The following is a 22,196-nucleotide window of genomic DNA, read 5'->3' as shown; positions in this document are numbered from 1 at the left end:
CTATTTTATAGTGGTTTTAGCCTAAAAACCTTTTAATTGTCGGAAAGTAACTCTTTATAGTGATCAAGTAGTTTTTTCTAAATGGTTCACGAACTAGACTGTTCACTTCGAGTCACATTTCATTAAAAAGTTGCCTCCCAATAAAACAGCAACGTGTTTGAAAAGATTTTTATAAGCTAACAAATAACTAATGTGTTATGTCAGTTTAAAGAATAAATCTTCGGATTAGAAATCTTTGCTCTGTCAAGCAGATTCATCACAAAAGAGGTGATTCCAAGAATTATATTCAAAATAATTTTTTGATAAAAATGTCAGTATTGCGTCGCAAGTTTTACTCCGACCTGCGCGTGCTTGTTTACGCTTAAGTATGTTTACTCTTAAGCTCTATTTACACTTACGTACTTATTTAATAGTGGTTTTTAAAGAATGCGTGGTTTTTCGCTTTTGAAAGAAGTGTTTCTGAGAAAATCCTATGATTAAACAAATTTTAAACAGTTTTGTTAAATTTTTATCAGCTACCATTTCACTATCTTCCGATAACTTACACGATCAAATCCACTCTTTTTATTTCTCTCGGTGGTTCTTAATTTGATTTTTTCTCTACTAAATTTGTTTCGTGCCCTGCAACTGAAATTTTTGTCACTAAAAAGCATTAGACAACTATTCTGAATAAATCTTCTGAGGTTGCTATTCACATGCTCAGCAATTAAATACCAGCAAACTTTGATTGTTCTTGCTTAGAAAGAACTGTTGATAAAAGCAATATCTGTTTTTCTCGGTGACACCCACACTTTACAGGACAGAAGAAAAATTTGCTTCAATTGGGTGTTGAGTTTTGTGTCAGAAAGGGGGAAGATTAAATTTAGCACGACATAATCTTCAAACTTTAAAATTGCTATTCAACCTGCTCCATAGTAATGTGTAACTTCTCAACATTAATCTTAAGGAAACTTAATGCTTCCTAGCATGCATTGCTGTACCTTCGGTAATGCTACATGCTAGTTTTAAAGTCGATAGTAGTCGATAAACCTTAATTACAACTAAATTGGGTTAGTCACATTTCATGACGCGTAGTTTTAATTCACGCTATGCAAATAGCTCTCGAATTCTTTTAATCGTGCTGAACATGATAAAATTAGAAGTTCATCATTTTATGAGAGGATCACTGACGTATTAAGCAAACATCCTGTTTCGTAGAACGTTTGCTGAGTAAACACTTTTTTGTAGCTTCATCAAACTGTGAGCGCATGCAAATAACATCAACGATACGCTTTAAATCAAATAAAAAAGCACAAAATGAATAAACACTCAAAACAAATTGGCGACATGTTGATAACAAAAATATGGCGAACCGAACTCAACTCTGTAAAATAGCATTATTGTTGTTAATGCATTTTTTGATGCCGACTGTTGGTCAGGTAGGTATTTCACTTAACAATTATTTAAATAATTGATATCTTCACTTTCTTAAAAAAGTTTAGAAGTGGAAAGATGATTTATATTTATCGATAATAAATATAAAAATTACAGGGCTTGCAAACCAAATAAGCGCGCAATTCTTGTTTTGTTTACTCAAAATTCGCGCGCCTAAATTCTTTTGAATTTAGGCGGCAAAAGCTGTTGATATCTACTGAGCATTCAGTTGTATCGTCAGCATCATGAAAGCTTTGTTTTTGCGCCTTTTTTTTTACTGAGGAAGTATGACGGACCACCGTGATCCTGATACTTGTATACAACAACCTCCAAATTTAAAATTGTAAAGTTAAAGTTATCATTGGAATACCAATAAGGACGGTCTTAAAGATTAGGAAAATACTTTTGGAAACCAAGAACCCATTAAGGGCCGTTATCACTCACAAAAATACGGAGAAAATCTACAGTGATAACTCGCAAATTTGTCGAAAAAATGCAACAAATGGTGGACATAAACCCGGCAACGTCATTAGTATCGATGGCTAATGAGTTTAAGTGCAGTGCTAATGCAATCAGACTGTGGGTTTTGGAAGATTTGAAGATTTGATCTTATTGAATGCAGACCGGCCAAATTCTCGGTGAGAAGGTTGGTGACTGCTGAAATTGATTAGGCTCCTCAACAAACTGAAGCACCCAAAGGAACCCAACGTGATCTGATTTTTCTCTGACGAGAAGAATTTTTATCAAGATCAGATGCATAATATCATCTGGTCTTGATAAAACCATCGGGACAAGACTCGCATAATGAAATCAAATTTTCATCATCGGGAAATGCCTTGCATAAATAAAACGAATTTTCTAGCAACCGTGATGGTGTTTGGTGTGGTTTCAAGTAGAGATGGGAATCGAACCCTTTTTTTAAAGTTCGGGTCCGGTTCGGTTTGGTTATATCTAATGTTCGAGCTCGGTTCAGTTCGGTCTTAAGCACAGTTACAAAGCTTTGCTTCCACAAATAAAACACAAATAAATTAAAGTAATATAAAGTAGCTAAAGCATTGTAAATAATTTGAAATAATTTGCAATTCTTTTATACTGCAAAACTTCAAAAGTTCAAAAAACAATGCATTTGCTAATAGCTGCAGTTAAAATGCACAAAACATTAAAGCAGTAACTTTCTGAACACAGATAACGATTCAGCTGGACAATCTACGACTTATTTTATTTGTTAGTTAGATGCTTTTTCTCATGTGAAATGTAAAGACATAGTAAGGAACATAATTGGAAATCGAAGAAACTGATGTAAGTAATTTTATACTATTTTATATCATATTTTTTATATAACGCATCGTAAACTGTTTAGGTAAAATTTTGTTCAATTAAGTGATGTATCGAAAAAACTGATTGGGTTCGATGCATTGAACACCATGAGTTGTTCAATGCATCGAAAACGATTAATCGACTCATCGTAAAACGATACTTCGTCGCTCTTTATCTGTAACTGTTAACTAGTACGCTAGTTATTGATTTAGCTTAATCATATTTTTATACTTTTCGTTCAGTGAAGTAAAAGGCAATGTTTAAATTGATTTTTGTTTTTTTCGATTGTTTTAAGCTTTGATGTAGAAAATAATATCCATTTTATATTTATTAAACATGATACTGTGTTTTCAAAATTTTTTTGAGTAATTTTAGCTGGTTTTATTTAGCAATTGTTGTTGCAAATAAAAAAATTTAAATATTAATAGTAATATTAACTTGTTATCATTCTTCTTCAGAGGATATATAATACTAAAATGTGCAATTCAGTTGCAATTCAGTTGCAATTCAGTTGCAATTCAGTTGCAATTCAGTTGCAATTCAGTTGCAATTCAGTTGCAATTCAGTTGCAATTCAGTTGCAATTCAGTTGCAATTCAGTTGCAACTCAGTTGCAATTTCGAATTGTATTTGAGTCATCCTTAAAGTACTCCACTACTTAATAAAGATAGCTTTGAAAAGTATGCCGATAATTCAACTTTTAAGTAATTATCGTGACAAGTCGGAAGCTTGTTGGATCTCTTAAAAACAATTCAAATTTCACTGTTGGTCCCCCGTTTATTTAAATGTGTTGTCTAAGTCCAATTCCAAAAGAACTAATTTGAAAGAAATAATAAAAAATCCATTATAACTAATGAGTCAGCTGTTGTCCCATAAACAATTTAACTTGTTTAAATGCTCAATGTTCTCTTTGTCAACATCCACCGAAGACACTTGGGATTCAATCGCGCTATCAAAAGATTGTTTTTTGATTGATTTTTGATTGACAATCAGAATCAAAGGTGTTTTAACAAGGCTGCCCGTTAATCTTGTTACAAAAGATTATTTTCAAAACGTTTAATTATTTGGACATCAAAACTATTCTCATATTGCTTCAGTTGAAGTTCTTTTTGGTTTTTTTAAAACAGAGGTTGTTGTAATACTGATGTTATGGTAAATTTCACTGGCGTTGTGATGTTTCTCTTGGATACTACTTTCAGGAAACAACTTTCAAAGTAAACAAGTAGAAACTTTTTCATCCTACTTTTAGTAATACTTTTTCCTCATCTGTGTTGAAGTTGGTCAATTGCTAATAGTGAAATGTTTCCCTCTTCTGTGTTGAAGTAGGTCAGCAATGGCCTCCATAGTGATTCAAATTGTTGCTCAAGTAGAGTTTGAGCGTCAGTTCGAGTTTTTGTTATTTTGGTTAATTAAAAATAGGTTTTTGTCTATGAATATCCACTTAACACGATTCATTTCATTCGTGTTAATGAGAGTTCTATATTATTTTAAAAACAAAAATTATGAATTAATTTGATAAAAAAATGTTTTAAAAAAGTTTTTCTTTATAAATTACAATAATAATGAGCGCACAATCGCTCTTTTGACAACCACACCAGTTAAAAAACCAACCACAATTTGTGTTATTATTCTGTTTAATTGACAGCAGTTTATATTTTCGTCTGTTTTTAATTTTTTCGTTTCAATATTTGCAATTTTACCACCGTCAAAACATTTTCTTTTACTATACCTTCGGGTCCATCCAAATATTTGCAATAGTCAAAACTTATTTGATGCTGAATTTTAAATTGTATATGCGGAAAATTTGAATATGTGATTTACTTCCACTTTGTATTTCGATTTAAGTTTTGTAAACTTTTGTGGTTAAGTTTTTCATTTTGTTTTGATCACTTTCTTGAGGTAGTTATTTAATGGTTAATTTATATCTTTATTGAATCTCATTTAAAATTAAGCATTTAAATTTGTCATTCTTCGTAAATATTCAGTACTCTGCATAGTTGTCCTCTATGTTTTGGTGTGCATGTGAAAAGGAGGTTATCTGACAACTACATATTAGACTTTATTTAGGTGGGGGAGGAGAGGGACAGTTTTTCCTATCACAAGAATAGGTAGATGTCAGGAAGGATGTAATGCCAGAACAATATACGGAAGATGGAAGCAAGGTGTTTTTGGTAAAATGTTTCAGCACTTAACTTTAGTATCCTTTTAAGATTTTCTTTAGTGATTAGCTGCCTAAATAATTTATTTCTAATTGGAACTTATCCTTTTCTTTTACCGATTCCAAAATGCGATAAGGGAACAATTCTTTAAAAGTCTAGACGGGGGAGGGAAATATTTTTAGAGAGGAAGAAGGTTAGAGCTATTTACACTAGAATGAACCATGATGAAGTACAAAAATATGGTTTGAACATGATTTTATTATGTTTATCCTCTAAAGTCGCTTGGTTTACGGATAACAAATGAGTCGATTACGTTAACAAACGAGCCGTTACGTTAACATAGGAGTAGATTTTCGACATTTACATTCTGTACTAGTTGGCTATAACGTGTTAGCCGCTAGTTGCACTAACGTGTTAGCCGCTACGGTTTCACGCTTATCGCTTTACAAAGGGAAGAGAAATTATGTTTTGTGTATTCACAAAGCGTTAGAAATGAGAATTTCAAAATAGGCGAGTTTTTGAAAAGGATGGTGTTGAAATTTCAAACCTCTCTTTAATTCGTCCTGAGTTCGAAGACGAAGTATGCAACAAATCGAAGTAAACTAGATAAGTATTTTTTATTTGTTTTAAAGCGAAGCTCATCTCTTATCTAGAAAATCAACGATGGCATTTTCGCGCTTGATTTTTCTACTGAGAAGAGTGCTCTTTCGTTCTTTTATTCAGATCCTCATACGTTGTTGTTCCAAACTTTACACAATCTTTTTTATTTACATATTTTGAAAATGCTTTTAAAAAGTTGCAGTTTTAAGTTTGTTTTTAATTTTAGAGAGGAAATAGAAGTTGGCAAGCAATATTAAGCTTTACTGTCTCATATTCTTTTATATATATTTTTATGGTAAGTGAAATCTTTTAGTTAAATAAAAATAATTTTTTTTAAAAAAAAAAAAAACCTCTCTGTGGATTGGCTTACAATAAAGACTCAATCGGTAAGTTTATTGGTATAGCTGATATTGTGTTAGCTGTGAATTTGTTTTTTAAGACCTTACTAAGTTTGCATTTAGCTGATTATCAGCTTATATTTATTCGTTTTGAATTATGAAATATTTTTGATATGGGTTTTTCATTGAGAAAACATTTAGTTCAATACAAGTTGACGTAAATTAGTTTTTAGCAATTTAAGTCATGCAGTTATTGTTTTTGTCTTTTATTGTGTGTTTAGCAGTTAATCAACCAATGTGAATTATTGAGGAAATTTAAATTCAAATATAATACATCACGGAGAAGTGTGTGGTTTCTAAACTATAATTTAATATCATCAATAAATTATAAATTTTATCAATGAAATATTAACAAATATTATGCGTTCAACAGTACATTCATGTTTAGTCTGATTGTGCTTCTCTTAAGTTAACTTTTGTCTAAATGTTAAAAATATTGCATTTGTAATGGGTTGTGTTCGTTTTGATCTCTTGCGACGATGCACAACTTTTGTTTCATTTTATTTAATGCTTATGTTTAAAAAAACTTTTAAGATTAGGATTTTTAAGATTTGCATTTACTATTTCCTCTTCTAATATGCCTTTTCTTAAAGTTCTGGACGGAGGAGGGAAATGTCTTTAAAGAGGAAAGATAGTAGGGCGTATTGACACAAGAGTGCACCATGATTAAGTGCATATATACGGTTTGAACATGAGGTTAACCTGTTCATCCTTTAAAGTTGCTTGATTTACTTTTAAGGCGCTACCGAACAAGTCGATTTTTGGCGGGTACATTCTGTGCTATTTTATAATATAAACTAGCACAGTATGTATCCGTCAAAAATCAGGTTTTTGATATTATGTTCGATATTATTTAAACATATATCTTTACGTTTTAACATGACAGCAAGATTTAAGAATAATCTTTCTTTAGATTTATTTAAAAGTTTGGCCAAAATCTTCTTTAGATTTTATTATTTTCACTTCAAAATGTTGTTAAGAGTTACTGTACTTACCTTTTACACAGTTCTATTTCATGTTTATCCAAACAAAGTAAAACACACCAATTATTCAATAATAATTAAATGAAACCGAGAAAGATCCGCTAACCTGATATTGAGTGAAACATTTATGATTCTTTTTTACAAAACATTTTACGCAAACCTTTTTCACAGCATAATAATCATGGAGTTACCAGGTTTCTTGGTGACCTAATACTTCCCTTCTTTCTTTTCTTCTGGTTTTTTTTTTTTTTTTTTTTTTATTTTATTTATTTATTTTTTGATGTTAAGGCGCTTTTGCTTTAGGCTGTCTAATGAAACCTAAAAAAACCGTTGGTAACTGGTAACTGGTTAGTTGTCAAACAATGCCACAAACAGTATTTACCTTGTTGCGACTGCCGGTTCGCAAACCAAAATGGCAAGGAAAGTTGCAAATTCTTTCGTTGTTTTAAGGTTGGTTCTTTCAAACCGAAAGTCGTTTGTGAAAGAAATTGCTTTAAAAAGAACAATCGAAAATGGAGGTCGTTAAAAGAAAACAACAAGCGACTTGCTGCCGAGAAGCTGAGGAGAAGAAAACAAGTGTAAATATGAAAACAATATTGATATTGTAAAAGTTTTGTAAGACCAATTGTTGCAGCTCCACAGCTTAAATATTCCGTTATCTTTTTTCTTATTGATGTTCCATAGTTCCTTTTACTGCAAATATTTCCTGGAATATTTTCTTTATAAACACTGATCAATCATTTGATAAACATTTAAACGCTGATTATTATACTCATAACCTACTTACTTAAAAACAGATTTAGAAACTCTGTAAAGCCTATTGTTTTATTCTTTTTGTGTCAAAAGGATAAAACAATAGGCTTTACAGAGTATAGTAATCACATGGAAAATATAGTGTACGGTTATATAGAATACAGTACGGTTATTAGTATAATAATCACATGGAGAATATAGCATAGATTTTTTACAATTTGAAATTAAAATGCCTGGACTAACTAGCCAGTTACTTAGTGATGAAAAGAATCATCGTATCACCGGATTTTGTCTGATGGCTTGTGCTGGTTTATTTATAACACTTGGGAATGTTCTTGTGCAGTTCATTCACAATGAATACAAAGCTTTTTCGTCGTTTGAAATGCTTTTATATAGACGTGCTTTTCAGCTTATATTCTCAATAGTTTTTATGATATCCAGAAAAGTTCACCCATATGGTGATAAGAAGATAAATTTATTTAAGTTGTTTATTATGGGAGTTGCCGAGGTTTCAAGTAATATTTTTTTTTACCTATCTCTCCAATTAATACCTGTAGCAGATGCAACTATTGTTCAATTTACTTCTCCTGTGTTCACAGTCTTTTTCAGTTTCTTATTATTGCATAAAGGTTGTGGTGTCATAGAGTTACTTTGTGGGTGTGTAAGCTTTTTTGGTGTTGTAGTTATATCAAAACCCGATTTGATTTTTTCACAACCTAAACATTCTACTATAAATCAGTTAAATAATCACATTGTTAATTTATCAAAATACAAAAACTCTCAATATTTACCGGGATGCATGTATGCTTTGTTAGCCGCATTATGTTTAAGCTTATATTTTATTTCAAATAAACTAAATGGTTTAAAGGTTGATCTGACTTTTACAGTATTTTACCCAAGTTTACTTGGAGTTGTTATTGCTCCAATTGGAATTGCTGTAAAGCATGATCAAGTTTTATATCACCAAATAAAGGCAGAGCATTGGTATATAATTGCAGTTATTGGTTTTGTTGAATATGTTGGATTAATGTTGATGAGTGAATCACTGCAGTTGGAGGATTCAGGACCACTTGTTTTGATTCGTAACTGCAATTTTATTTATGCATTCCTATTGCAGTACTTGTTAACTAATAAACTGCCATCTCCTACCGCTTTATTAGGCACCATTGTTATTTTAGGCGCCACAAGTGTTTTGATCATACATAGACTATTCAATTTGCAACAATACTGTTGCAACGAATGTTGTGGTCATGCATGTGCTAATAAAAATCAGATACAAGTTGAGGAAGAAGAGAAAAACTTTTTATTGACGAAATAAACTTTAGAAATAAATTTAATGCTTTTTTTATAGTAAAGCAAAATATGCTTCTATTTTTATTTTTTCTAATGTTGATTATTTTTGTTGTTTATTTAATTTTTTTTTTAATTCCTTTTTTTTAATTGTGTGTATTATGTATACATTTGTGCTGTTTATGCAGTGTTTTCTAATATCTTTTAATTTTTATAAGTTATGCTTTTATAGAAAAAAGAGGAAAGCAATTTTTTACTTAAATGTTTATATGTTCATTTAATAATTTTTGCAACAAAAAGCCTCAAAACATGATAAAAAGTGTTTATTTTTTCACCATATTGGATTATTAATATTAGATGTTAATGTTAAAAATAGTCAGGAACAAATTTTATTTGCTTGAACCAAAAAATATTCTTGTGCGAATATATTCGCTTAACTTTGAATATTGTATATAGCAGTTCTTACCTGATAAATGAGTAAGTGTAGCTAATGATTCGAAAATAACGTCAGTAATTATTCATGTGAAATATTCTAATAAATAGCTGTTTTTTATAACCAAAAATTAGGATTGCCTTGACGTTGGCGATGGGGCTCGGCTAATTTTATCAAATTTGATAAAAAATTTACCAATATCCTTTAGCAAGAAATTTTAAAGCCAAAGAGTAGTAAAAAAAGTAGTAAAAAAGTGGCAAGGAATTCAGCTTAAAGGAGTAAGTGTAGCTAATATTATAGAATATTAAGTGTAATATAGAATATTAAGTGTAAAGAGTAAGTGTAGCTAATATTATAGAATAATCATCAGCATAACAAATATATTTGTAAAAAGTATTCATATAAGGATTTTTTTATTTGTTAGACTAATATTCGTACGAATATTATGATACGTATATGAACGAATAATCCTGTAAGAATATAAAACGAAAAATATTAATTAAACGATTATTCCTAAAAAGAACGAATATTACTCGTAAAATATTTGTTTAACTAATATACGACCTTGCTAAGTTAAAATCTCATTTCATTATGAGCAACTTTTACTTAACAGATTTGCTAATTCCCAAAAGAATTGCCTTGACCCATTTAAAAGGCATAAAACCAATATGAATGATAAAACCATAAGTTTTGTTACAAATTGTGCTGCTACTTTTTACAAAAAATACATTTACTACATCCAATACATGACTCTCTGGAACAAATATTTTTTTGATGAAAAGAAGCTGTACGAGAATAAGAGCATGAAAACTGCAGTTTTGACATAAAAGATGAATCACCAGCAAAATTTATAGAATTTCACAATATGCAAAAATTTCTTTAGATAAAAGAAAGTTAATTCAAATTTCTGATGTCATGTCAAAAAGTTATTAGCTATCTATAATGCCAAAGATTTGAGAAGTGATGTTACTGAAGTGCCCAATGTTGAATATCGAAAGAAAACCAAGTGCCCAATGGAAGAAAACCTAATACTTAGATAAGTAGATATTCTTAATGCAAGAAAAACAAAAAAACTGCACACAGAAAGAAAGTGATTCAGATTTTTACATTGGTTCCTAATTCATATTTTTTAGATAAAGCAGCTGAAGTATTTAATACATTGAAATCAGCCATAACTGAAGAATGGAAAATTAAACCTGAAAATGGCGTATTTGCACTTCCTGATAAAAAAAACTTTGTTAAAAATAGATAGCATAAGTAAAATGAAAAGTATTTATTTCATTGATCATTTCAAACTTATCAAAACATTTATCAAAACGATTACTTTATGTGTTGTATAGTATATGTGATTTAGGGCAGCATGGTTAAGCTATTTGCACAGATGCAGGCCATTTTCTAACCTAAAGTATTGTCCTGCTATAAACTATTCTACTTTATACTTTGCTTTGGATGTAAGAATATCACCTGCACGTTCATGCCTTGACCTTAAAAACTAATTGGTTAAACTAAGAGAGGTTAAGTAAAAAAAACTTCACTTATTTCCAACTCATGACCAAATTCGTTTAAAAACCCCTTGAAATTCAATTATTTATTGGTGTGTACAGTACTTAGAATAGAACATTCAACAATAAAAGATTGAATTATTTGATGGATAGTGCATAGAAAGATTTTTTTTTCAACCAGAGCTCTAATTTGTATTAATTGAAAATGCTGTATAAAGTATTATAATTTATACTAAATGTTACCGTATTGTTGTAAACAAAATACGGCTCATTTATTTTAGTGTTAAACATCTTCAAACAAATTAGAATGGAAGATTTTTTACAAGAACACTACGTCGCATTGGTTTGACGTAATCATGAAGAACATTATTAATTAAAACTTACTGCGATCTAGCCGAAAAACAAGCGAACCACTAATATGCCGAATTTCTATCGGCAGGTTAACTCTACTAATATTCAGTTTGACTAAATGTCAACTAACCCATAAAACTAATTACTGCTACATTGCGTTTAAATTACTTGTTTCTATCAGCATTAAAATAACTTTATATAAATTTTAATAGTAACTCCTAACTGAACTGTTATTTTCTAAAAACTAATTTAAAAGAGAGTTTTATGAGCTCAACTTTTTTTTCAATTTTAAAATAATGAAAATACTGCCTTCTTACTGTCAGTCAATGTAAGTACATTTCCGCCGCGCTTATCCATAATGGCCAGTTGATGTAAATATATTTTGCAGAGGTTAGTCTTTGCGTTTTCATTTCTCTTTATTTCTCTTTATTTATCTGAAAATACTTGATGTGATATACTAACATTAAAAAACTAAACAATTTGTAAAGTAATGTTTACACAACAATTATAAAAACCAGGGTGTGTAATTAAAAATTTAGTAGTGTCTTAACCGATCGTACCGATCTGTCATAAAATCCTCTCCACCAAGGAGAAGCAGGTAGGATGAATTTTTAATTAATCTTACTATTTAAACAAAACTTCTTTACTTCAATAGATTTAAATGTTTTAAAATTGTCACTAGTAATGCTATCAGGTATGCCCCTGCGTGCAATAAAGCGTTTGAGTGCTCGGAGGAAATCAGGGGTCTTCATGTCAGGAGTTTATTACAGATGAGCAGCACGGCTAGACGCATAGGTCAAAATCAAGACGTAAACCTTAGATACAGCATCAGTTTTTGAAACAAAAACATGAAAACATTTACTCGATAATCAGTTAAGTCAGGAGTTGGGGGAGGTAGCATTGTTTTTCCACTAATCTTCTTGCAAATAACACACTTACGCAGAACATTCTTGGCAGTTTTTCTTCCTTTAACAATCCGAAACTTTGCTCTAACTTGACTTAATGTCATTTCAATGCCATGATGCATGACACGTTCATGGGCGTCACGAATAATTAACACCGTAAAATAGCTATGTATTCCATCACGTAAAATAATCGGATATTTTTCATTATAACTTAGTATCGAATTTCCGAATCGTCCTTTTAATCGCAGTATGTTTTGTTCGCCAGTGAACAACTTCAGGGATGAACTTAGCTTCTTCTAGTTATCTTGATTTCGTAAATAAAACTGTTCAACTAATAGCCATAAATAAAATGCCATATCATTATCATCAAGTGTAAACATATTTTCTTTAATTATTCCATTGTTCTTCTTAATTGTTTTATCAAATTACTTGGAAATCTATTCACATAGCCAGTTACCATTAAAAGTCTGTTCAATGTGCTATACTTTTTAATGTCTATCGGAACACCAATATTAGCACTATTCGCAGCCTCAACCAAATTTGCACTACTCTCATTTATCCTATCTACACCTTTCGACTCAATTAGAACTTCATTCACATTCAAACTATTCTTACTATTAAACAGCCCTTCTTCAACCTCCTCCTTACATAAAAATTTAGGTCCAGATAACCAACTATCACTCAATTGTTTAAAACAAAACATACAAATAGAAATATCTGCTGGACTCTCCAATCCTGCTACATGCCTCCATTTCTTTCTCTCAACCTCTTTCCTAATCAATTAAAAAACTACACAATTTTCCACTCGAGGTTTCCAAGTTTTCTCTTTCCCTTTAATCCAATGCAAAGCCACTTCTGAATCTGTCCAAAAACTAACATTACTAATAATTACTCAATTCTCTATTACTCGTTTCACTTCTTCTACTAAATTGCTCAACAGCAAACAACCCAACAGTTCTACCCGAGGAACAGACAACTCTCTTAATGGCGCTACCCCACCCAACAACAAATCGTCTTAAAGACAAATTGAAGATGTCTTGAAATTAGTCTTAAAGATGTCTTAAACTGGTCTCAAATGAAACACAGTAAACTGTCTTATCTAAGACGTCTTAAAGTTGTCTTATTTAAGACATCTTAAAGTTGTCTTAAACTGGTCTAAAATGAAACACTGTAAGTTGTCTTAACCAAAACGTCTTAAAGTTGCCTTATTTAAAACGTATTAAAGGCAGCCTAAGCTGGTCTCAAATGATTAATATTTAAAACGTCTTAAAGTTGTCTTATTTAACACGTATTAATGACGGCTTAAAAAGACGTGTATATATATATATATATATATATATATATATATATATATATATATATATATATATATATATATATATATATATATATATATATATATATACACACTGTGTAACAAAAGTTATCGTACGCTAAGAAAAAAAAAAAAATTCAATATAGACACAATTTTTCTGCTATATTTAATGAAAATTATTTATAATTTTTTTTTAATAGTATTTATTTTGTTAATTTATGAATTTTTTGGAATTTATATTGAAATAAAATTAAAATTAGGCTCAAAATTTGAAAAAAGTACATTAAAGATGATGACAAAAGTTATCGTACACTTGGCGTACACTAATATTTATTTAACTCCAAACCGTTATGTCCACCATTTTTCATACATTTTTGAAAATAAAGTAAACTATAAACACTTTAAGATTATTTTCAATTGTTTTAAATGAATTTTTTGGTTAAAAAAAAGTAAAATGAGCTCGAAACGGGTTAAGACCACTGTAGAAATTCATAAGCTAATAGTTAAGCATTGGAATGAAGGAAAATCGTTAAATTGTATTGCAAAAATTGTTGATTCTAAAAAATCCACAGTATCTTCAATTATTAACAAGTTCAAAAAAACAAGAAAATTAGCTGATTTGCCCCGAAGTGGTCGTCCAAAAAAACTGAATAAGCGTGCTGAACGAAGCTTAGCTTCCACAATCAAGAAAAATCGTTTTGTAAGTGCCAAAACTTTAGCTTGCAAAATAGAAAACGATTTGGGGGTTAAAATTAGTCCAAAAACAGTCATTCGAAGTCTTAAAAGACAAGGAATAGTGAGTCGCGTTCCAAGAAAGGTTCCTTGTATTAGTGATAAAAATTGTAAGCTTCGATTAAACTATGCTAAAACGTACATTAATATGCCAGACTCGATCTGGAATAAAGTCTTATGGACAGATGAGTCTAAATTTAATGTAAAAAGATCTGATGGTAGAATTCGTGTATGGAGTTCATCAAAAAATTGCTTAGAAAATGGAACTACAGTCCGAACATTTAAACACGGAAATGGATCAGTAATGGTTTGGGGATGTATGTCGGCAGCAGGTGTTGGAAAGTTAATATTTATTTATAGGAAATATGGATAAACATTATTATAAACGTATTATTAAAGAAAATGTTGAACAATCAGCACGTAATCTTGGTATTGGTGATGACTTCGTTTTTCTTCAAGATAACGATCCCAAACATAAGGCCAAAGATGTGATGGAATTTATGGAAAAAAAGGTTGGGACATACAAAATCATCCACCTCAAAGCCCTGATTTGAATGTAATAGAACATTTATGGGATGAAATCGATAGACAAATAGATAGAAAAGGTGTAAACACCATTGAACAATTAAAAGTCCAAATTGTAAAGACGTGGGAATCAATCGATCCGTCTATTACAAAAAAACTGGTTGAATCGATGCCAAGACGTCTTGCTGCTGTTGTAAAAGCTAAAGGACAAAATACACGATACTAAAATATAAATTTAGTTCCCATAATATTTATCAACTTTTGTCACCTTTTTGTTACTTTTCTTGCTTTTTCATCAAGATATTAAAATAAAATTTTTTTCTTGTTCTGTTTTTTCAATTTTTGTTTAAATAATTATAAATCAAATAGTTTTTATTCAGTTTTTAACTTGTTCCTTGCATTTCTTTTATTCTAAATTAAGAGTTAGTAATTTTTTTAAAGTGTACAATAAGTTTTGTCACACAGTGTGTATATATATATATATATATATATATATATATATATATATATATATATATATATATATATATATATATATATATATATATATATATATATATATATATATATATATATATATTCCAGTCTCCTTCCGATACAATATAAATATATTTATTTATATTGTATTGGAAAGAGACTGGAAGGTGGTGATAGAATATAGGAAGGTGTGAAAAATATTAACTGTCCAAATGCATTAAAAGAAAAAAGGAGACATGACTTACTATAAAAATATTTCAAAGCATCCACAAAAAGGAGTAAAAGATTATATTTTTGATAAGATTTTCGTAATGCTGTTGCGTTTTTAAACATGTTCTGAAGAAATTTATGGAGTCTTCTCTGATTCTTCTCTTGATGAGTTGCGTTAAAAGACACTTACTAATTACACATTTATAAAGGTGGGTTTCTTTAAAACTTATCTTTCCGCCTCTCTGTCAATCCATGTTGAAATTTGTCATTAGCGAACAATCTAATTTCTAACCCACCCAACAACAAGTCGTCTTAAAGACAAATCGAAGACGTCTTGAAATTGGTCTTAAAAATGTCTTAAGCTGGTCTCAAATGAAACACAGTAAGTCGTCTTATCTAAGACGTCTTAAAGTTGCCTTATTTAAGACATCTTAGAGTTGTCTTAAACTGGTCTCAAATGAAACACAGTAAATCGTCTTATCTAAGACGTCTTAAAGTTACCTTATTTAAAACATCTTAAAGTTTTCTTAAACTGGTCTCAAATGAAACATAGTAAGTCGTCTTGTATAAAATGACTTAAAGTTGTCTTATTTAACACGTATTGAAGATGGCTTAAACTGGTCTCAAATGAAACACAGTAAGTCGTCTTATCTAAGACGTCTTAAAGTTGCCTTATTTAACACGTATTAATGACGGCTTAAAAAGACGTGTGTGTGTATGTATATATATATATATATATATATATATATATATATATATATATATATATATATATATATATATATATATATATATAATCGATTAAAATTTCTTTATTTTAATCTTTTAATTTTTGCCGGTTTTCCGTTACTTATTTTTTTTTTTTGCCGTACATATATATATTTACAAGTTTCGTAATTTATAATAGTAATATTTACAAGTTTCCTTAGTCAAAATATATAAACGAGATTATAATTATAATTAAAATAGTACAGACAGTACTTCAAGAAGATCGTACTGATCTTATCACGAAGCCCTTACAAGTGAATAATATATATTATGTTCAATATAGGTAATATATTATATATTAAGTACAACTAGTTGTATTAAAACTACTCGAATATTAAAGTTAACTTTAATATTCTTCAATTAGAATAAACTCAAGATTACCTGTTTCTCTTATATTATATTTATTAACGTTATTTATAAAGAAATTATTTGTGAAGTGGTATGGTACTTGGCCTTATTTAAATTTTAGCATGAACAATATATTTTGATATCTGTTAATTTGATAAATGTTAAGCATAAAAATTTATAAAAAAAATATATCGTTTTCATATAAATCATTTGCAAAGAAGTTATTTTCAGTTTTAAAAGTTTTAAAAAGGTCTAAACACAATTTTTAAAAATCAATTGTTTCAAAGTCATTAGCCATGACAAAAAAGAGTATTAAATTTAGAATTTTTCAATAGAATTCGATAAATATAAAATTAATTTTGAAAGCGCGTATCTTGAAAATCTCGACTAAAAATTTTGTCATATTTTAAAATACTTACTGACCTGGGAATATTATCTTACATTTCTATATCCGTTTCTAAAGTAAAAAAAGTTTATTTTGCAAATATGGCTGCGGCAACTAATGAAAGCAACGTTTCTGTCAAACATTTAACTGGAAAGTTAAGCAAGCATTTTGTTTTCAAGTTGAATGCTGATGGTAAAGTAGACGAAGGTGACAAAATATACTGCGTTCACTGCAATAAACAGTTTGCTTTCCGTGGCTCAAACACATCGCTGACTTATCACCTTCAGCACAAGCATCCTCTGAAATATCAACAGGTTGTCGACAGTGAACGTAAGATGACCCATCAGATAAAATCAATCACCAATTTATTTACGTGTCAGTCAAACAAGCCTGTCAGTGAAAAGGTCTCAGCCGACCTGAAGGTGGCAATAGCTCATTGGATTGCCAGTTCTGGACGTCCAACAGCAATTGTAGAAGATGCTGGACTAGAGGCGGTGCTTCGTATTGCCCTTCAAAACAAGACTTATACTTTGCCCAGTCGCCGTACAATCGACACTGTCATTGGAGAGATGTACAATGAGAAGTTGAATGAGCACAAGAAAGCTCTAGAATGCATTCATAGTATTGCTCTAACTACTGACTTTTGGACCTCCACAAACAATGAATCGTACTGTGGGATAACAGGTCATTGGATTGATTCTGAGTGGAAACTGACGTCTGTCGCTTTAGCTTGCATAAATGTTGAAGAAAGGCACACTGCTGATAATGTTGCCAGTTTCTATGAAGAGTTTGCCGCAACGTGGAACATTGCTGAAAAAATTAGCTGTCTCGTAACGGACAGTGCACGAAATATGGTTGCTGCTATAGGACGGACGGATTACAGCCATATACCGTGTATTGCACACTGTCTTCAACTGAGCATACTAGCAGGTTTGAAAGCAGCTGATTCATCTACTATTCTGGCTAAATGTCGACACCTAGTTGGACATTTTAAGCGCAGTTCAAGGAATACATCAGAGCTAAAGGCCAGCCAAGCCAGTACCTCTAACAGGTCTGACGATGTGAAGTTTCACAAATTGCAGCAGGATGTAGCTACGCGGTGGAACAGTACCTACCTAATGTTAGCCAGATTGCTGGAAGTGAAAGATGCCATTAGGCAGTATAATATTGACCATCCCGAGAATTACACTGGAGATAAACTAAGGGAGTTGGACTGGGAGAAAATGTCAAAATTTGTCTCGGTATTGGGTCCACTTGCAGATGCTACTGAGTATATTGGTAGTGAACAGTATGCTACATGTTCGGCTGTACTTCCGTTTGAAGCATTTTTGCGCAGACTTCTGCGGGTTAATGATGACGATCCAGGGTATATAGCACGTTTCAAATCTGCAACACTAAATGACTTCTCAGGTCGCATTGAAAACATTGATGCATTGCCAACGTTGCAAATGACTGTGGCATTAGACCCACGTTACAAGAAACTCGGCTGTCTCTCAAGAGAGAAACGTGAAGCAGTTTGGACAATACTTTCTAATGCATTTCGGGTGTACTGTAACCAAAGACAGAGAGCTGAACGTGAAACTACTACCAGCACTGGCGAGGCATCAGAACCTGTGCGTAAGAAACTGAAACTTACTCTGTTGGTCAGCGACTCGGAATCGCAATCCTCATCAGATGAATCACAAACAGTATATGGCTCACTGGCTGAGCTTACACGATATCAAGAAGAAGGTGTAATTCCAGAAACTGAGAATCCCCTCATGTGGTGGCAACTGAACAGGCATCGTTACCCTAACCTGAGCAGTTTTATGCAGACAATTCTGTGTGTACCTGCCACTTCTGTTCCTTGTGAAAGACTGTTTAGTTCGTCAGGGTACATTGTCAACAAACTGCGATCTTGTCTACTTCCAGAAAACGTTAACGTCCTCGTTTGTTTACGTGACTGGCTAAAGTGATGCCTACTTGTACTTGTCAATTAAACTGAATACAGTATAGCAGGCATTAAGTGTCTTGTTTGTTAACGTTTGTGAATACTGTAGTTAGTTAACGTTTACCGATAACAACTTCACCTCACCAGTGGTGAAAAGCAGGTTATTCTGTCGACTTCAGAATTAATCGAAATTAATCGATTAATCGATTAAAATTTTAGACGATTAATCGAACAAAAAAAAATTAATCAGTACCAGCCCTAATATATATATATATATATATATATATATATATATATATATATATATATATATATATATATATATATATTACCTTCTAGTCTCCTTCCAATACAATATAAATATATATTTTTATATTGTGTTAGAAAGAGACTGGAAGGTGGTGACTGAATATAGGAAGGTGTGAAAAATATGAACTATCAAAATGCAATAAATGAAAAGAAAAGACATGATTTACTATAGAAATATTTCACAGCATCCACAAAAAAGAGTACATGATTATATTTTTAATAAGATTTTAGTAATGCTGGTGCGTTTTTAACATGTTCTGAATAAATTTATGGACAGTCTTCTCCAATTCTTTTGGATATGTCGCTCGAACAGTCGCTAAAAAGAGAAAATTAATAAAAAAAATAATAGGTCAAGAAAATCATTGTTTTTTTGGAAAGCAGCAATTCGAAGACACTTACCAATTACACATTTGTAAAGGTGGGTTTCTTTAAAACTTCTCTTTCCACCTCTCTGTAGATCCATGTTGAAATTAATCATTAGTGAACAATCTAATTTCTAAATTCGATTAGTTTCTCAGAAATCTGTAAAATATGTGCTTGTAATAATCTAGCCATAGGACCTTAACGAAATAATTCAAAATTTTTTGGAATTATTAGTTGGTCTTTTGCATATTGCCGAGACAGAAATCCGGAAAAACGCATTTAAAACCAGCAGCTATAAGAGGAGACATATTTCTAATGTTGCTTATACGACTGGCAGCTAAAATCGTAGTCTGTCCGCTTGCAAAATTTTTGTTCTTCATTAAACACTACCCTTCCTTCCTAAGAACCTTTGATAGCGCCTCTTTCACAAGAATAATATCCAGTATGAGCGCAGCAGTCCATTTTAAAAATGATCTTCCTGGGGCATCACAGAAAAAAGCTCTAACTTTAACAGTGTGTACAACTGATTTTATTGTCAGATAAAGTTGTCCGCATAACTTTATAAACCATACAATTCTTGTCATTCTTCCGCAATTGGAATTAAAGACGTAATTAAAGACTCAATTAAGGAAGGAATTAAAGCATGGACGTATAAGAGATGGACGTGCAACTTATTATTTTAGTTTAAACTTTTAGTATTAGTTTAAACTTTCATAGTATTTGTTTAATAAGACTGTTCAGGATAAAGTAACTACTTCACGTGTTGACAAATTATTAAACAAATTACTCCAAGGTAAAGGAAATTAGTTGTCGGCACGAACAGATTTTATCATTTTTTAAAGATAAACATTTGTAAATTTGGACAAGTTTTTTCGTGTAAACAAAGTCTGTCAATGATAAAATAGACCTGTAAAAAAAATTTTAAAATGACTAAGAAAAGTATAGCGAAACATAAAAAAGCTTAAATATAATTTTTTGTCAAGATCTGGTTTCATTCAACTCCTTGGTCCTTCGTTCACCAGCCTTAAATTTATGTATTTTTTAAGATTTTTTCCCATATGCCGCCATTTTTTGCGTCGACTACTCTATAAGCTCCCCAATATATATTCCACTGTGAGTTGTTTATTGGTAGGTGCGTTTTCTAATGGGTATTTTTTAACTTATTTGATAATGCAAAATCTTTTAAAAAGTTATTCAAATTTATAATTATCTTGCAAAATGCGCCAGATATTTCATGTTTTCGTTTTTCATATTTCATATATTATTTCATTTATTATAAAAAGCACATAATAACCCATTAGTTTTTGTCAAATAAAATTTAGTTTATATATAGCTGGTAAATCATGTTATGTTAATGTTAAATACTAAGTTATTCTTGCGGTTTGCCATAAACTGGTTTTGCTAAATTCTTTAAAACTGTGACAAATTATTTTTTCTTTCTTGTATTTATATTCATTTTATGTATAAGTCATTTATCCTTAACTGTATATTTTCCTGTTGTCAAACATATATATATATATATATATATATATATATATATATATATATATATATATATATATATATATATATATATATATATATATATATATATATATATATATATACATACGATATAGAATCCATTGGACTTAAACTAAGGACTATAAAGTCTAATGGAGCAAGCCCAAATAGAAAATTCATTAATATTCATAAACCAGATGAATGCAGCGATATGGTAGATGGAGTAGTTCACTAAACATGGAGCCATTGTGCTCTAGGTAGCTACAAAACTTCTTCATAATTCGTATTAACTATTACCTCTCAAGTTAAAAATGTATTCAAGTAAATGATCTCAATTTCTTTTCACCATCCGCGTTATTTCTTAAAATATTATTGTTTATAACAATAGATTTTTAAGAATGCGCAACTAGCATGGTTTGCAAAAAAACAAAAATTTTGCACGTCCATCTCTAATACTTCCACGATTAAAGACATCTTAAGCTGCTTATTCAAAAAGACGTCTTGTTAAGATGTCTTAAGGACATCTTAAACTGGTTGTTCCGACAAACGTCTTGTTAAGAAGGCTTGCGGACGTCATAAACTTGTTGTTCCGACAGACGTCTTGTCAAGATGTCTCACGGATGTCTTAAACTGGTTATTCTGAAAGACATCTTAAACTGGTTATTCCGAAAGAAGTCTTAAACTGGTTATTCCGAGAGACGTCTTATTAAGATATCTTAAGGACGTCTTAAACTTGTTGTTCCGACAGATGTCTTGTCAAGATGTCTCACGGATGTCTTAAACTGGTTATTCCGAAAGACGTCTTGTTAAGATGTCTTAAGGATATCTTAAACTGGTTGTTGGAAGATGTCTTAATGAGGTGTTGAAAAGCCGTCTTAAACACGTCTTTAACTAGTTGTAGACGTCTAGACGAGTTAAAGACAAGTTACATACGTCTTAAAGTCGTCTTATGTTGGGTGGGAAGTTCGATTAGTTTTTCAGAAATCTGTAAAATATGTGCTCATAATAACCTAGCTATAGAAACTTTACGGATATAATTGAAAATTCTTTTGAATTATTAGTTGGACTTTTGCATATTGTCAAGGCAGAAATATGCCCCTTTCACAAGAATAATATCCAGTATGGCAAGAGTCAAAAATTTCCCACATATTTCAAAGTTAATTCTACCTGATTATGATGATGGTTCCAAATATTTTTATATTGACTTATTGGTAGGGTCTGTTTTTTA

General features: G+C 30.9%; 2 protein-coding genes and 1 long non-coding RNA gene across 10 annotated transcripts in view; 2 read left to right on the top strand and 1 right to left on the bottom strand.

The window, feature by feature from the left end:
• Nucleotides 1-1,211: 1,211 nt before the first annotated feature.
• The window catches only part of LOC145187661 (solute carrier family 35 member G1-like), a 97,312-nt gene continuing 76,327 nt past the window's right edge, over nt 1,212-22,196 (top strand). Inside the window, exons 1-4 of one of the 8 annotated variants that reach the window (XM_090100193.1) lie at nt 1,303-1,418; nt 2,643-2,712; nt 5,715-5,783; nt 7,173-9,848. In XM_090100193.1, coding sequence (XP_089956319.1) covers nt 7,852-8,940 — 1,089 coding nt within the window. In that variant the 5' untranslated portion in view covers nt 1,303-1,418; nt 2,643-2,712; nt 5,715-5,783; nt 7,173-7,851 and the 3' untranslated portion in view covers nt 8,941-9,848. The other 7 variants (XM_090100196.1, XM_090100194.1, XM_090100197.1 and 4 more) reach the window with 7 other exon arrangements.
• Nucleotides 18,036-19,046, top strand: LOC149883375 (E3 SUMO-protein ligase ZBED1-like). The gene has a single exon (XM_090101209.1). The coding sequence runs from the start codon at nt 18,087-18,089 to the stop codon at nt 18,816-18,818; it is 732 nt and encodes a 243-aa protein (XP_089957335.1). The 5' UTR covers nt 18,036-18,086; the 3' UTR covers nt 18,819-19,046.
• On the bottom strand, nt 19,262-19,682 carry LOC149883374 (uncharacterized). Its single transcript, XR_016444535.1, has 2 exons — nt 19,502-19,682; nt 19,262-19,418 (listed from the first exon to the last, which is right to left on the bottom strand). It is a non-coding gene; the product is annotated as an uncharacterized LOC149883374 (long non-coding RNA).

Source organism: Hydra viridissima, unplaced genomic scaffold, assembly GCF_058129835.1.
Source record: "Hydra viridissima isolate aposymbiotic clone 2 unplaced genomic scaffold, HvirCarnegie_v1 scaffold_10, whole genome shotgun sequence".
In the NCBI taxonomy this organism is placed as follows: domain Eukaryota; kingdom Metazoa; phylum Cnidaria; class Hydrozoa; order Anthoathecata; family Hydridae; genus Hydra; species Hydra viridissima.
Note: the sequence above shows the minus strand (reverse complement) of the source record. Positions and strands in the feature narration are given on the sequence as shown.